The following is a 17,301-nucleotide window of genomic DNA, read 5'->3' as shown; positions in this document are numbered from 1 at the left end:
GGAATGATCATTGGTACCAGCACTACTGATTTCAAGTAATTATCAAGGGCTGTAATTGTCTCCCATGCAAGAGAACAAAGAAGAAATATTGCAAGGACTTTATTAACCAGTAGATGTCCTCCTACATGCATTGTCTGACGCTCCGTTCAGTAATTAATCGAGTCCAGGGTGTAGGGCACGAGGCCTCAAGGGGAGCAGACCAGGAATTCTGTCATTTCAACACAAACTGCAATATTCAAAATCTTGCCTTTTCATGGCTCTCAAGCCCTAAAGTTTGACTACAATTATCTGTATGTAAAAACTATGCATGCATAACGATCAGCCCGGCTGGGGATTTAATCAGTCGTGTAAGTCCATGTTATCCAAGGGAAGTATCCAAGTAATGTTCCTAAGAAAAATTTCTTAAGCTGCACCTTGGGAAGCCAAATACACCGTCTAGAACTGTTTCCCATTATTCCTACATTACCATAGGTTGCTGTAACTGTAAAGACAGCACTAAAGTCCTGCGTGTTCTGGTTAAGGGGACTGAACTCTGTTTGTTTTGGTGAGCAGCCCCAGCCTCGAGTCTCTGGAGTTGCCTACTTGTTCATCTTCGAGGACTCAGCTCTACTGTGACATTCCTCTGTGTACAAAATAAATGTGAACAATACATTAAGCATATTAAGGTGAGACAGCCCAAAAGGTGCAGCAAAGGGTCCAAGGTACAAAAGTCGTGCTTACCAACATCACAAGTGAAGTGCAATTGTCCACAAACCAGGGGACACCAAATGCAGAACTTCGACCTTAAGGCCAGAGGACCAAGCATTATTCCTATCACTATATACTGAGCCAGACATTGACAGCGGTACAGCATATCTCCTATCACTATATACTGAGCCAGACATCGACATTGTGACTCCATTGCACCACTTGACGCTGGCGGCCGCACAGTGCTTAAATAGTTCCTGTGTTTTCATCAGCTTTCCTGAAACCTTACTGACTTTGAGGAGTTGTGCAACCAGGATTCCTTACCTAGGAGGGGGCTCTCCTTGATTTAGAAGTTATTCTTGGTAATCATTTCTACCTCACCCCTTGTATTTATGTGCAAATGGGAAGATTTGCTGTGACAATCATTTTCAGAAAGATCATGTAGTAAGATACGCACATTGTCTTAGTTGTGCTCAATTGCATCTTAGATTCAAGCTATGCAGAGCTATGCCGCTACGTGGATTACTTGCTTAGATTACATTGACTCTGGATCCATTAGGGGAGCGCTTGCTCCTGCCTCGCTTGCTCCCTGATTTCCTCCTAGTCTCTTCTTTCCTCTCCCTTTTTTAATATTTTCTCCTGGGCTCCAACTGCTCACATCAGCTTTTCCCAATATTTGGATGGAGGGTATTTGGGTTGTTTTTTCAGGTGGGTCCTTTTTGTTTCGGGGATACTAGTTAACAATGTATCAGCTCATTCTCTTAGTGCCTTTTTTTTTAGCAATGTATCTCTGCCTTCCATGTCTAAATAAATCAATTTTGGTTTACACAAAAAAAGAACTAAGTGTAACCCCTTTCCTGCTGGAATGCAAAACGTCTGTGTGTGTCTGCTTATTTAACCTCCCCCCCCCTGAACAGACTAAGGGTTTGTATAAAAACACAAATGACCTTGCATATAAATATTAAAGTAGATCATCTACATAATGATGAATGAGATGATGATCCTGTTAAAAGAAAAAAAAAACAGTGCGTTGGAGGTAGGAGTGACCTCTTGGCCTGTGCAGTAGATCCATAAGATGTATTCTTATATTATTTATTATGTATATTTTTTAGTTATTTATCATTTTATTATTGCACATTGTGAGTAGGGAATATGGTTCTCAGCAGGGTAAGGGCAGGTGAAGAACCTGGTTCTTTTAAGGACAGGTTTTCCAGGAGCGCAGAAGGTAGTTGCCCCTAGAAGAAGCTGCGCCCCTGACCCTGAATCACAATTAGAAAAGGGGTCACCCTACTACATGCCCTTACCACAGAACGGCAGAATGCAGTTTCTGCAATGAAATGATTTATCCTCTCATATAATATGCCATTCTAAGACCTACCCCGGGGTGGTAAATCTCCTCAACAAGCTGGAACAGCCCATACATTCATATTATGCTGTAAAATTGTCAGATTCTTACTGCCTGAGGTTTGCTGCTTGATGCGAACGTTGGATAGAATGATACCTCGTCAGACCCTGCTCTTACATCAGCCTCCCAACCTTAGACCGGATGAACCTGTTTTTTTATTGTTGTCTTAAAGGGCTTTTCCAAATCTGCATTTGCATCAATTCTTTACCGTAAAATTAGCCAGTAGTTACATGTTTGATTATCTAACATATTGATTGTAAACCATACACTCTGATGGAGTTAACACATATTCTAAGTTATATAAAGTATCATACCTTCCCAGCATAGGCTACCTGGCCATAACATTGTGTAACGGACGCTGGACCCCCATTTTATGAGAATAATTGGGACTGCACGTGCAAAAACAACCATTTGTAGTCCCAATCATTGTCATAAAACGGGTGGTCCAGCATCCGTTGCAAAAGAAAAAAGCCCTCGCGAGTCACACCTCCCCGGCAGGTTCTGACATTTCTTCCGTTAATTGCTTTATTAAAGACTACCAAAATAGTAAACTATGAACTAGTGCAAACCTTGATAAGGCGAGCAATCATAATGAAAATACACTTAGTGATCGCTCGCCTTATCAAGGATTCCACCAGCAGCTTTTTAATAAAGCTGTTAATAGAAGAGTTTTGCTGCGATGCCTCTATAAATCTTTACCCTTTAAATAGCCTGCATGGAGCTTCCCCTCTCTGGGAGAAGTGGGCTTGTGAGGGGCGGGGCTAGCTATGAATGGGGTAGGTAGTAGGAGGGGAGTGGGTGTGGTCAAGCACCACTCCCCTCCCAGAGAAAAGGACAAGTAACCCAGAGACCCGGGTAAGCAGCACTTCACCCGGAGCCAGAGAGTTCCCAGTTAGGAAAAAGCATGTTTATGTTGACTTATTATAATGGTGTATAGGAGCAAAAATAATACATGGAGGAGTCATGTCTGTGACAACCAACAGCGGCTAGGAGTGTTTAGATTAATATCATTTCACAACTATATTCACAGCAGACTAGATGGGCTAAGTCTTTGCTGCCATCAAAAACTCTTCTTTCTAAAATACAATGTAACAGACGTGTTGTTTGCGAGAGGAACGCTTACAATGCTTTATATTTCCATTCATCTTACGGTCATATTAGAAATCACATCAATGATTGAATTAGGTCGTTTCTATTGAAACCGGGCACGTGACATGATAAATTATTCATGAAGAATGATAATGAGAATACCCCAGAAGAAAGCCACATGCCTCAGTCAGCCAGCTTTGGCTGTGAAAACACTGAGAACCAATTCGTCTGCTAGAGAGTCAAACCCTCTGTGACCTGAAGGTCGCTGAACATTTGCATTGTTCTAGGAAAGAATGGGGAATGTTTTTTGGAAACTGCTGAGAAAATACATATTGTACATGCAAGGCCATCCTTCCATATTGCCCTATGCTATATACAGGCATTATGCAATATGAATGGATAGAGAAGTAATAAAGGTGAAAGGTTAGAACTCAAAAAAACCTTCCTAGACAAAATTGGCTAATATAAGAGAAATGTTTAAACCGTTGTTGCTGTTAAGTGCACTCTCTATTATGTATCTATTAAGAATGTATGTTTAGCCCATGTGTTATTTTATTCTTTCCTCCTAAGTTTTATTCACATGAAAACTCAGTAGCTTTTTTCTTGTTTAGGGCAACGACCCATGAAGTGCCAGTTTGTGTGTCACGTGACAATTAAGTGGAAAAATGTTGATTAAATAATTATTTTTGGCAGGTGTTCGGACATTCAGCAGTACCAGGGAATGAGGTTTCCAATGCTATATTTAGTTACAAAGTGTTAAGTTTAGCACAGTACGTGGAATAGGAACTTGAAACATATTCTAACTTGAAGCACACACATATATATTATGGGCCGGTAGACCGGTCTGGTCCTTTAATTAAATACATTAGGAATTCCCTTAACTGCCAAAAATTACACACCCTGACATATAAATACTGATGACGAAAATCACAATATCTGTAATACAAATCACGGTTCTACTAGTTCAGAAAAATATATGATATATTATTATATATGATACCTTATGTTATAGCTTATATCATGACCTCTCGTGTAAAGCAGGTACTCAGGTTGTTAAAAAAAGAAATTTATTTAAAATAATTTTTGGGGGAAGTTTTGTGGAACGAGTAAAAACCAGAAATATATTCAACTTTAACATATTTCAGAAGAGCCAACTGAAACTGCTACACAGAGACAATAGGGGGCAGACATGTTTTTCTGCGTTACATTGTTTCCTGTTTCCCAAACACTATAGGAAGATTGTCAAGGTCGATAAAGCTTATACAAAATACCTGAAAGTCTTCGACGACTGCAGATGTGTCAGTGCGTAAGATCTTATCGTAACAATACCTAAAACAATTTAAAGAATGGTATTCCTATAAAGGCTGGAAACAAGAAACTATTTTTTTTTTTTTCCAGAAAAATTTGATTTTAGGTGAAATATATATATATATATAATAGATTGTGTCCCAGCTGGACAGCACCAATCTTTTGTTAACACTTGTTCTTCACAGCAGATATTGCTCGATCCCTGTTCAATTATAGTCCTTTATTAAAATACACATAATGAATTTTGTCCCCATATTTTTCCACAATCGAATCTCGAAGTTCTGGCTCTAGAGAGCTCACAGCCATAGAACTGAAAGAAAAAAATAAAGGACTTTAATTTACTCCCTAACTCTAGGGTGTAGTTAACAAGCAGTCAACGCGGGGTGTCCAGATTCAAGGTGTATGCTTTCCTATGGGATAATTACATTTAAAGCAATCACCACCCCACAGGACTGGAAGGTCATCTGGCACAGCGGGCGAATGCTCCGGGGGCAGATTGGGTGCTGTAGCGTGAGGCCAGTGGCTGGATATCCCCGGTCACACGCTACACGATCATACAGCTGCACATATCAAGACGTCGGCTGCACTTACATCATCGGGCCTTAAAGTGCCAGGGCCGCCACGCCACGGCCAGTCCAGCCCTGCCACCCCTTACACAGACAAAATCCTTCATTTTGAATCCCAAGCCTCTGAGGCAAAACCAAATACTGTATCGCCCCGACTTAAAGAATTTGAGTGTAAAATAGAGAAAATGCAATATTACAAGGGCCAGAGCTTACTTTAAATGAAATCAGAGACTGTATTTAGAAATTCATCTATACATTTAAAGAAGGATATTAGGAGGAATGTGCAAGAGCCTCTGGAATAAAAAGAAATCTATGAAAAAAAGGAAACACATTTACCATCGCTGTGGAAATAACGAGCAGGCCACGGGAACCATGAAGAGTAAACTGTAAGATAAAAGGGAGTAAGTGTCTACCTTTCAAGTGAAATCTTCTTTTCAACATTAAGAAGCTGCAGAATACAACTTTTAGTTTTCACGTCTGTATTGTATCGTGCAATTAGAGATAAAAAATGTAAGACAATTGGGACAAAATAAACATTTCACACATTCTACATCTATTCAATCCACCATTCCCAACCCTGTCAATGGTTGGGGCTCCTTTTGAATACAATATATTGTATATATGTATTATTATATATGTATATAGGTATTATTATAGATGCACTATTATTATTAATATTATATGTGTATTATTATTACTATTATTATATACGTATTATGGTGGTTTTGGCCAGGTGACTAGTGTATTTATACACACCTGGGATTATCTGTTGGTTTGATGTACTGTATATGGTTTATGTTATGTATGCCTCTCACTCACTGACTATGCACAGGGGCAATCTGTATTACACATCGTGGTACGCAGCTGGTGTATCGCATCATGATGTCTTGCCGTCACTGTGTAACGGAGGCCGCCGTGGTGGGAATTCAGGTCAGTTTCTGTTCTTCCTTTAGTGCATATATATAATTAAACACACACACTGCTGTTCAAACCCTTGGGGTCACTTAGAAATTTCATTATTGTTGTTTTTTTTTTGTACATTTAAATAACATCAAATGGATCAGAAATCCCCACTACATTTTCGGATGGGGAGACAGCTTTATTAAACGTGCACCCTTCTTTTGCGTTTCACGTTAATTTATTTTGTTGGCCCTGTATAATGTAATGTAAACTCCCTCATAAATCTAAAGTGTCGGGAAACCCATTAGGCACTGCCAAATTACCAAAAACAGACAATATATACTTACAAGCCACCAACTAATACCACTTGCAAAGGACCATGTAGAACACGGATTCTCTGTAAAAAGATAATTAAAGATGACTTAACACAAGAACGATTAAGAAAGAATCGTTTAACATCTCTGGCTTAAATCTTAAAATAATATTTTGGGGAATAATTGGAAGGAGGCTAATCATTTTCTTAACCTATACATCTGCGAGGATATCCTTAAGATTTATTTAAGCCTTAGTTTTAGTACTATTTTTCTGTTTATTCTACCTGCTGGCCAGTTATCAGCTCCAATAATAACATTTTTTTTTTTGCATGTAAAGGATTTTTGTTCATGTAAAGAAATGTAACTTACTTTCATAAAGGGATATGTCTCCAGTTTCTCCATCAGAATTGGTAAAAGAACTGAAAACAAAACAAGAAAAAAATGGCTTAGTAGTTCTTTGACTATTACATCGGATCCACTGCTTTCCAAAACTCTTAATTTTACAGTTTGGGTTAATCGACGCTACATCAAAAAAACTATTTGTTGTATAATAATATATGTTTCATGTTATAATAATCAATGTAAAATACTCTGTCCTAATCTCCTACGTAATAACCTTCAATTCTTTAATGCAGGAGGACCCCTGGCGCTCTTGACCCTAATTTACTTATTGACGCCAACGATTGCAAAAATTATTTCGCACCATGCATGCGCATTTTGCCATCATCGTATCCTTGTCTTATTTTATAGAGAAATAGACTGCTACTTTGTGTTTATGTTACATAATAGAATAAAAAATTGATCAAGCTTTAAGGGTCTAGGAGAGGATGGAGATAGAAACAATCATTTTAGGGCATACTTACTCATCCCCGGAGCAGCCATAGCGATTCTGGAAATGACTACTTGGCTTATTCCTTTGATAGCTGCTTTCTACAAAAAAAAAAAAAAAAAAAAAAAAAAAAAGAAAAAAAAAAAAAAAAATTAATAGCAGATGAATAACAGATAAAAAAGCAAAGTATAGTTTTCAACATTACTATGTTGTTACTTTAAAGAACAGATGTAACAAACGCGTGTTTGCAAACTAGAACCAATAATCTCAACCTACTGGCAGCAAAGAAACGCGGCGCTCTGGCAAGGAAACATACATTAGGACGTTCTTACACAGCGATTTGTGTCATTTTTTTTCTTCGTATCTAGATTGTCACGTTAAATTTATGTACACTCTAGACTTGTGCAATGGACCAAAAAATGATTCAGAATTTTTTTTTAATTTTGTTTTTGGTCCATTCGCTTTTGGGCAATACATTTTGTTTCCTGCCCTTTTTCCTTTGGCTTCTTCCACTTGAAAAGGAAATTTGTTGCCACCCCCACTCCATTCTCTCATGTTCTCTCTTCTCTTGCCTCTTCTGCCTTCTTTCTTCGTCCACATTTCCAGGCATTAGCTCTGTTATCCAGGTACTACCGCAAAAGGGCAGGGCCTCTGCGAACATCCTTTACCCCGATTTTGTGGAAGTACTGCAAGAAGTCATACTGTTGCAGATATTTGTGGAGAGCGAGGTACAGAAAGGCTTCTCTTTCTCTGGGAATCAGTCTCCAATATTCTGGCTTCTTGGAGTACTTGCACAAAAGGGTGGAGCCACAAGGCGCAGCACGGGGACGGCCTCTTCCCGGTTCCTCCAATCAGGGGACAGTGTGTACAGAGGCTCTGACCTTTTGCGGAAGTTCTTGCGGGAGGCCTGGACAATGGAGCGGATGTCAGGAAGAAGCTGGAGAAAAAGCGAGGCTGAGGAAAGGAGACAGGGGCATGGAGTCCCTCTTTGTTTTTGGAGGTTTGTAAGAATTAATGAAATTGGTAAAGTTTGTTAAAATTAACATTTGTATGAATCCGAATCCACAAGTCTAGCACACTTACCTATTTAGACATTTCTTGTAGCTATAACTTCAGCAGATAAGTTCCAATCTCTGCTTACAGGGAGCTGAAAAGCGGTCACCATAAATCTCCTCCACAAGGCATCGGGTAACTCTGCGGCACCTCTTGGTGACCGGCCCTGCTGGGAATTACCCCTGCGTACCGCATGCAGACTTTCAGCTACCTCAGGTGCGGTGACTTCATAACAAGTTCACAAGAAACTCACTAGCCTGCTCTGAGGTTTTCAGCTTCAGCCATTTGAGTTTCTTGAGTTTATGTACCGCTGTACCTACCAAGTCCCTCAGCTTATTTGATGATCTTTGTTTGTCCTTTGCTGTAATCTCTACCTCTCACTCATGTATACAAGACTTTAAAGAGGTATCAGATGTTCCCCTTGTCTCCAGTACTTCAGATCAACTGAACCCTCTCCTCCCACCTGTCATGCCATCACTCCTGTTGGTCGTCTCAGTTACTCTGTACATATGTTTAGTAACATTACTTCCTTAAACAATTACTGTTAGCTTATCAATAATTCCTCAGTGACCATTTGATGAAAATATGGTATTTACCTTTTCCAGTAAAAATATGAGAATACTAAATGTAGACTAAAAGACCTCTACCGCCTGACCTAATGAACCTCGGCTAATGCTTTGAAAGCGGTCTGACTACTGACTACTGAGCCCCATTGCAAGCCGAACACCTTCTTTCCATCACTTGTGTGTGGCGGATCGTGTTAGTTGCTCCAGAAATGAAGTGTGTGAGGGAGACCACCCATACCCCACCAACAAGGCTCATTAAAGCCATAAACCTACCTCTCATGTTCCTCGCAGAGGAAACTTGGCTCATATTTTGGTTCTAGACCTCTCGTGTGGGTCGGATTGAGATTTGTTTTCAAGGCAGTTTGTTTTGTCCATTCTCGGCCGACACAGACTCACAAAAATGTCTACATTTTGGATCTGTGTCTTTTTTTGCGCAATTTTTCTGATTTACGTGTATATTTCTTTAGGAAAATAACAAATCCGAAACCATTTTTAAATGTCACATTGTAAATTTCTTTAAAGTAGAGAAGGGAGCTTACCTTAGAATGACCCAGTTTATTATCATTTTCATCCGTAACCGCAATCCCATTTAGGATCTCTCTGGCCAAAACAAAACCACAAATTATTACAAACGGGAAACTTTTCACTAAATACAGACAAATTAACCTAAAAAGGGTTCCAACTCTGGCCAAACATTAAATGCCCTCTCTAGCATTTTAACATAAATTGCCGTTTTAATCTTTCCGTCGAAAGCTTCCCCCCCCTGTTTCTATGGCAATAACCTATCAGTATCTACTCTTATGTCACATGACCATTAAAAGTTTCCTGAACAATTATGAATGAGGCTAACTTTTACATGAATGAAGAATGATTTCTAGGATAACTTTACAAAAATGTTTCGGCGCGCTGCAATGCTACGTTTGGTTAATAACGTTACTTTAGGCAATATAGGAACCCACTTACTCTTGGACATGACAAGGTCCTCATAACGGGGGGATACACATTCATCTAAACATTATAAATTTACAGATATATTTACATTCCTGTATGAAATTCTCGTCTCAGGTAGTCGGCCCCCATAATGCACCAGTCACAGTCCCAAAATACACTGCGCTTCACATAGAAATATAACTTGTAAGCACATTAGTGCATCTAACAGACGGGAAAAGGCTAGACAAGTAATCAGAAGAAAGCAATGCAGACGCACTTTATACGTGTCTGGAAATAATAGCCACTTATTGTTGGCAAACACAGATTGCGCAAGACGGCCGGGGTAAATGAAAGTGCCTCGTAAATGCACATCGCCTGCGCATGTAATCATTCACACAGCAGTGGCGGATACATAAAATATACGCATAAAAAATACGAGCATTATGAGGTTAAAGATTAAAGGTACAGCTTGTAAGGAGGGGTGGGTAATTTGGCCATAAATGCACTCTGAGCCCCCCCACCGGAAGGTGCAATCTAACGTTTCTGCCCAAATCTACGAGGCAAGCAATGCATGAGGTCACTTTACTTACTGTTGTCTCATCATAGGGATATTGACACAATTAGCAGCGGCCACAGCAGCAAACGGGACCCAGCGAGCAATCAGAGGGGGAGCTTTCTGGGGGGAGAAAAAATGAATAAATAACTCTTTAAATGGCACAAAATTAGATACATCAATTAGCTTGGAGCTACTTTCCTCCATCTATTATTATTGTCATTTTATAGATCTTAAACAGACCTTGCAGCCATCATCCGCACGTTAATGCATATAATAGCTGAGTGGTCCCTTTAAATTTTACATTCGGTTCACACTGCAAACGCGAAGTACCCCATATGGATTTGCCACTTTCACCCCACCGCCCCGTTCCAAAAATGTGCTGGAGACGGGTTCGGCCAAACAGACGGACAACCGAGAGGAAGACTAAGGGCTAGATGTTACTTGGAAGCGTCTCCAAGAGATTATTGTTGAACAACATGGAGATTTTGCGGTATTCTGAGTATTCTGGGTAAACATAGGTGGACGACACATTTTGAGTAAAGATAACAACTGGCGACGGGATGAAGATGGAAGAGAATACTATTAGCTCTGTTGGTGATATGAATGATAACAGCAGCTCCTGGAAAGTCAGGCACGTTTAGTTGTTATATGCATGGATCGAAAGCCTTAAGTTTATTTACCAAGAATACATGTTTTGGGAAAGTAAAGGAGAGAGCCACAGACCGACCCTTTAAAAAAGTGTAGAAGGGATGATGATGTCATTTGGGGACTAGAATTACCAACTTATCCCCAAGTGGTTGGAGTGATGGAGAAATCATTTCCGCGGATGCTGGCACACGGCGGTCACATTGCCGCTACGTATACGCAAATAATAACTATTTCACATTAGAGGGGTGATGATGTAATTTGATGTAAGCCATATCCATGGCAATAACACTGACTTTGATAGCAAATATCCCCGATACCTGACACTGTCCGCACACGGTTCATATTCTATTTGAAACATCATTTTAATGGGTCTGTACGTTGCCTAGAATCCTATACTTTAGCAAAACCAAGATATGGGATGCCAAAAAAAAAACTGCAAAGCAAAACCTCAGCGTAATTAATATTTTAGCCAACAGCGCAAGTTCAGCGTCCGTATGTTATTAATGTGTCACTAAAAAAGACCTGAGTAGACAGATTTCTATTTGCATAGCTGTTCCTGTTGATTAGTTTTTAGAAAATATGTAAAAGATTGTTTAAATATTAAAGACGTAAGGATTTGACCATATGAAGTGTGCGGAGAGTAATCACTGTGTCACTGGGACCTGGAGCTCTGGAAACATTAAAAAACTAAAGTAACCAGAGCATTTGTAGCTTTCTACACCGTTTTAGCTTATACAGAAATAAGAAGAGGTCTCAGAGAATCCCTTAAATTGCCGGAACATAATGGGTTAATCGACAGGTAATATCACATGGACTTCTATGCTCTAGTGAGTCGTGTAGGTTAATGGGTTTAGTCGGTGACAAATGGTGTACGTAGGACAGGTGTTGCCCTACGTCTAAACCAAGAAGCAACCCAGCAGCCCCCAGAACCCACCTTCACGGCTGTCATCCTCTCTACTGAGCGCCCATGCGCCGAGTCCATTCCCTGGGCCAATTATATAGTGTCCCAAGCAATATTTGTCAGGCGACACAGCCAGAGTGAACTATCCAGTCCAGTCCTATACATATCCACCAAAAGGGAACTGCACATAAAGCCCACGAAGGGAACACAGAAAGGACCCAGCCATGGTGTAAGTGGTCCTTGTCGCTCTGGTCTGGACTCTCTTGTAACCGCATTCAGGAAGAACAGGCCAAGGGAATGCTCCTTACTTGCTAATCCTCCCTTTACAGTAACCAAATGAAACAGAAGGACAGGTATAAATCCCTCTGTAGCCACTGACTGAACAGGGCCCAAACTTGCCATACCTTGGTATAAAGATTCAGTCCCACTGCAGTGGCCAAGGCAGTACTTGTTGCAGTCACATATGCCACCCCAATCTGTCTGAAAGTTAAAAGAAAGGGGTCAAAAAGGAGCACATGAGAACAATCACCACAAAAAGTGTATTTCCTAAACACAATCATTAAAATGAAATTAGATGGTAAAATTAAACTAGGCTTGTGTTGAGGTAAAACAATGGATAGCATCTCATTTAAAGGTGTTGTTCCACCCTTAAACATGCATGTAAAGCAAGGAAACCAGATCTGTCATTTTATTATTTTTGCAACATGGATTAAATAATAATAATCATAAGTCATTGGTGTCCATGATTTCTGCTGCTCATACAGTGCTAATGATATATTACAACTCTCAGAAAATATAAATCACAATCTTTCTGCCAAAGCATACTGCTGAAAGTACAGTAGAAGGCACAGAGTAGAAAGACAGTAGACGGCATAACAGCTTACCTTGGCGTAATAGGAGAAGCAGCGTTCCGGTTGGTGTAATTTACTAATGCATTAAACGACTGGTTGATCCATTGCCAGAACACCACCGCAGGAATGGTTCTGTTAAAAATTTGATCAAACAAGGAAAATAAATTATTTTGGACTATGAAAAACATATATTTATTTTGGTAATGTAATGTGTGTTTTTATACCCTTGGTAAATGACATTCATTAGGTTTAACAGCTTTAAACAGCACCTGACAAAAGTACTTGGGGTAACGAATAAATGAATGCATTGTGTTAACAATATTCTATATAAATGTATAAATGAACGCAAAAACATGAATAAGGTAAAGAGTAAAACAATTTGGATCTGCCTTCTTTGTTAAGAATTGGACGGTGGACGTTCGTATGCAGTAAGACTGTTCCCCCATTCTTTGGGGTGGAAAGTACAGCAGACAGTCTTAACAAATACTTAGCTTAGAGAGAAGCTGCAGTGGAAGAGCTGCTCCATCCTGCAGAATCACACCATGCATTTGAAAGATGGCCACTCCATGTTTTTTTAAACCAAACACAGTAAAAATAAGGGAATAAACTCCTAAATGGAAAGATACCCATCTGTGATGTTTTTTGTTAACTCCAAAAGGTCACTTCTACCACCAGGGACTTGAAAGAGTTCAAACCAGGATTCTCTTAAACACTTATGTGTTTTCTTTCCTTTAGCTTTGTTCACAATAACACGAGCTGACATTTTCATCAATGATTAACAGATCCACGAGACACAGACCTGCAGGCAGGAGTCCGACACCCAGCTGGGTATGGATTATGTTTTCCCAAAGTCTGCACTATAGAAATAAGACCAATTCGTCTATAACCTCGGGAGACAAACCTGACAAGGGTTTTATCAACCAGGATGATGCACTTTACCGATTCGATTTCAGAAAAGGATTTTTATCCTGCATTTCTCTCTTATCCAACAGTAAAAAACATAAAGAGATGCTTGCTTTTCATCCAAGTTACATAAAATATCATTATGACACACACGATGCCGGTGAAGGGGGTGCTGATAACTTATGATGTCACCAATAACTTGGCCACATCCTGAAGCCCCTAAAAAAAATGTAGCTTTCGGAAACTGCCCGGTGCGCCTAATACTAAAAATGTAACCTCCTTATACTCATATATCATGAAATTGGGCTTATCCAGCCGGTGGCCGCACACTGCAACCCCCAGACTGCAACTGGAGCAGCAGAGAGGGCGAGTATGAGGCACTATCGGCCAGCAGCCTACCGGGCATGTGCCCCCCATGCCATATGGCCAGTCCGGGCCTGTTAATATGAAAAGTAATAAAATAAAATATTGGAGAAAGATTTTAGAATGATTATTACATTTATTTGAATATATGCCAGCAGCCCCTGTGCACCCTCTGGAATCCAACATGGTAATACAGACACCAGGACATTTCTACCTGTAAAACTGTAGCATGCCTCCTGTGATGGCCATTCCTCCAGGAACCTGAAAAGACATTCTTCCGATCATGTTCATCTTGTCCCCCGTGTCGGGATGGAAAGCAGAGTCGTAGAGCTTTTTTGCATAGTGCAGCTGTTCTACGCTGGTCCCTGGCGGTACGGCCCCTGCTCTGGTCAAAGAAACAGACACTCAGTCCCACGCAAAGCACAATCTCGGGCTTTTCCCACTAAAGCTCACCGACTTCAACATATATTATGGAGGGCCAACCTTTACCTTTCTTAGATCTTTCCTTCCTTCTTTTTCTTGGTTGGCTAGCATCACTGCGTGCAATAAAATCACTTCTTACATAAGAAGTATGTAGAGATAATTCGGAGACTTACCTGCATGCCTCTACGAGCAATTTTGCCCCGTCCAGCTCCGCTTCTGAAACAAGTGCGGTTCGGGGGTCCGTGATATTGAAGAAGTGCTTTAGACGCCCCACAAACGTGCCCTGGTCCCATCGTGGGGCATCAATGTTGAATTTGGTGATATCCATTTCAGCTCTTCGGATTTACCTAAAACCAGGCAGGACATTGTAACAGCTTCCGGATAATAACAGTCGAGCAATAATTTCACGCAAAAAAGGAATATCTAGCTTCGCTTGTGAAAACTAGAGATTGCATACATTTTTTTTTTATGATAGTATTATACCTGCTATGCCCCCTTTAAAATATGTAGACAGTTTAATGTGCGCTGGTAAAAAAACAAATAAAATTTACTATAAAGAACAGTAAACAGGAATTTGAGCGGTGCTGCGTCTCTCACCGAATCACTGGGGACGTATATCTGCCATTAGCGGGACGCTGCTGTAAGGACAGATTATAAACTCGCGGGAACAGAAGTGGAATCTTCCATGTAAGATAAGATGTTTGGTTTTATTTATTAAAGACATTTCTTTATATTTATCTTCAGTTTTTCCTGTCTCCTACACTATCCTATGCCCTACGGTCCTATACCATGTAAGGGGCTGTCTCTCCCTCTCATATAGAGTTATATTCATTTACCAACTGCACTAATATATATATATATATATATATATATATATACATACATATATACATACATACATACACACACACTCAAAAAAGACACAAACTGGCATCCATTGATTTGTGCACAATAGAGATTAGGAAACCCCTTATATATTCATTTTACATATTTTGGGAACAGTAAATATCAGAGGCTTGTCGAGAGTATCGGGTGCCATTTAATACTATATTATTACTTTAATAGGCAGTCCTTTATTGGTGGACAATCAGTTATTTGCCTTAACCCAGTATGAGTAAACGACAGGGATTAGCATGTATGGTCAGATGACTATGTGGCATTGAGTTTGTATCGTAGAAACATAATTTAGTAAATATGTACCTATAGAATGTATTGTGGTTTTACCGGCCAGAATATGAGAAACACCGCGGCCTGATTTTCTTTAATACTTTCAATTAAAAGTCTCAATACTTTCTGCCTCCAGATGGGCGAGCTCCCACAGATACACTATATAAAGTACAACAATCACGCAAAAACACATGGCACAATACCAGAATTTTCCCAAAAGTAACATTTTTTTAACACAGTAAATGTCCCCAACATATAAAACTTAAACATACATACCCCGTGAATAACCTCACTCTTACAAGTAACTTTAAACAAACAATAATTTCAGAAAATAGCACATTTTTAATTCTACATTCAGCATATAAATAGTAATTACAGGTTAGTTAATAACAGGATTCTTTTAACATTTCAGTAAATTTTGCCAAAATTACATAACGGAACGGATAACACGTCTGTAATAGAAAATACAATTTAAGGAGGTTTCCAAATATTCTAAATGTAAAATTACGGTAACTCATTCAACAAAAACTCAAATTACAGTAGCTACTAATAAGAACAGATATAATCCTGTAGTAATGGAGTGACCGATGTAGGGCATTGGGCATAGCTTAATCTATATAAATTAATAAAAAGATAATTTAGGGTGGAAAAATACACATTTGCTTTTTTCTCATTCATACTGTATAAAATTACTAACAACTTAATTCACAGAACGGGTAAAAGAACAGGATAACTCCCCCCAAAAAAACACGTTTCAGATATGACCATGAAGTACACACAAAAATATGTATTTTAAAACCTAGACCCTGCTATTCCAGCCGCCTGCTTGCAAATTTTATATTTTCCAGCTAAGGTTGGTGCGACTTTCCAGATAATTGCAAATAAAGAGCAAAATCATATTAATGTCAGCATAAACTTATCATAGAAAACACTACAGTTACCAATTACAATATATACATACGCACACAGTATATGCCCTACTTGTTTTGCCCTGTTTACTCATTGTACAGCGCTGTGGAATATGATGGCGATAGATATCCTCTATATTATAAGCTTCTTCCTCGAAAACATTGGTTCGCCTTTGTCAGTTCTAGTCTTTCTAATGGAAGTGGGCACCAGTACATACATATACATTATATATGTATATATATATATATATATATATATATATATATAGACACATATACATATATTTAGCTCTCTACATACATACACAGTATATAAATTTATATAGCTCTCCATACACATGTACACTATATAAATATATATAGCTCTCTACATAAGACATTAATATATATATATATATATATATATATATATATATATATATATATATATATATATATATATATATATATATATATAGCTCGCCCTCAGAGCCAGTCAGCTCTGCTGAAGAAACCCCACAGCTGTTCTATACATTAGAGATAAGCAGGCGTGTGCACATATCTTTCTATAGATATTATTATATAGATATTAATACTGTACAACACTCCAGGCCCTCTGCGCTTTAGGAGTTACACACAATGACTGCAGGTGCAATAACTTGGAATCCACATACAATACCTGCGCCACAGTGACACCGACACAAGCACCTTTGTACCCCGGTTCACTTTGCACTAGAGTCCATTCAACTAACTCCTTCCGTCCACGCCAACCACTTGCAGCAAGACAACCAATCAGAATCCAGGACTCTCTACGAACAACCAATCAGAAGCTTGGACTCTGTTCTGCCCACGTTTGCCGTCTTGTGTTTTTGCCAAGTTAGAGCTTACAAACCAAGACTGTGTCTGCGCATGTGCGGCTCCTTGCCAACACTAGAGTAAGGGCAAGCGTCGACTT

General features: G+C 39.4%; 1 protein-coding gene across 1 annotated transcript; it reads right to left on the bottom strand.

Moving 5' to 3' along the window:
• Positions 1 to 4,694: 4,694 nt before the first annotated feature.
• On the bottom strand, positions 4,695 to 17,141 carry SFXN2 (sideroflexin 2). The gene is made up of 12 exons (XM_053450414.1): positions 17,026 to 17,141; positions 14,466 to 14,639; positions 14,084 to 14,254; positions 12,637 to 12,735; positions 12,157 to 12,232; positions 10,238 to 10,323; positions 9,257 to 9,317; positions 7,133 to 7,199; positions 6,639 to 6,688; positions 6,303 to 6,352; positions 5,392 to 5,439; positions 4,695 to 4,799 (listed from the first exon to the last, which is right to left on the bottom strand). Exons 2-12 carry the CDS (start codon positions 14,618 to 14,620, stop codon positions 4,700 to 4,702), a joined length of 963 nt encoding a protein of 320 aa, XP_053306389.1. The 5' UTR covers positions 14,621 to 14,639; positions 17,026 to 17,141; the 3' UTR covers positions 4,695 to 4,699.
• Between the last annotated feature and the right edge of the window lie 160 nt (positions 17,142 to 17,301).

The sequence above is a fragment of the Spea bombifrons genome, chromosome 11 (assembly GCF_027358695.1).
Source record: "Spea bombifrons isolate aSpeBom1 chromosome 11, aSpeBom1.2.pri, whole genome shotgun sequence".
Classification (NCBI taxonomy): domain Eukaryota; kingdom Metazoa; phylum Chordata; class Amphibia; order Anura; family Pelobatidae; genus Spea; species Spea bombifrons.
This window is presented reverse-complemented; position numbering and strand designations above follow the sequence as displayed.

Coding starts and splice junctions, on each gene's coding strand:
- SFXN2 (XM_053450414.1), bottom strand. CDS start 14,620: ATGGATATCACCAAATTCAACATTGATGCCCCACGATGGGACCAGGGC. Junction 7,200..9,256: donor ATAAACTGGGTCATTCTAAG/GTAAGCTCCCTT, acceptor TTTTTTTTGTAG/AAAGCAGCTATCAAAGGAAT. Junction 6,689..7,132: donor TATGGCTGCTCCGGGGATGA/GTAAGTATGCCC, acceptor TTTTGTTTTCAG/TTCTTTTACCAATTCTGATG.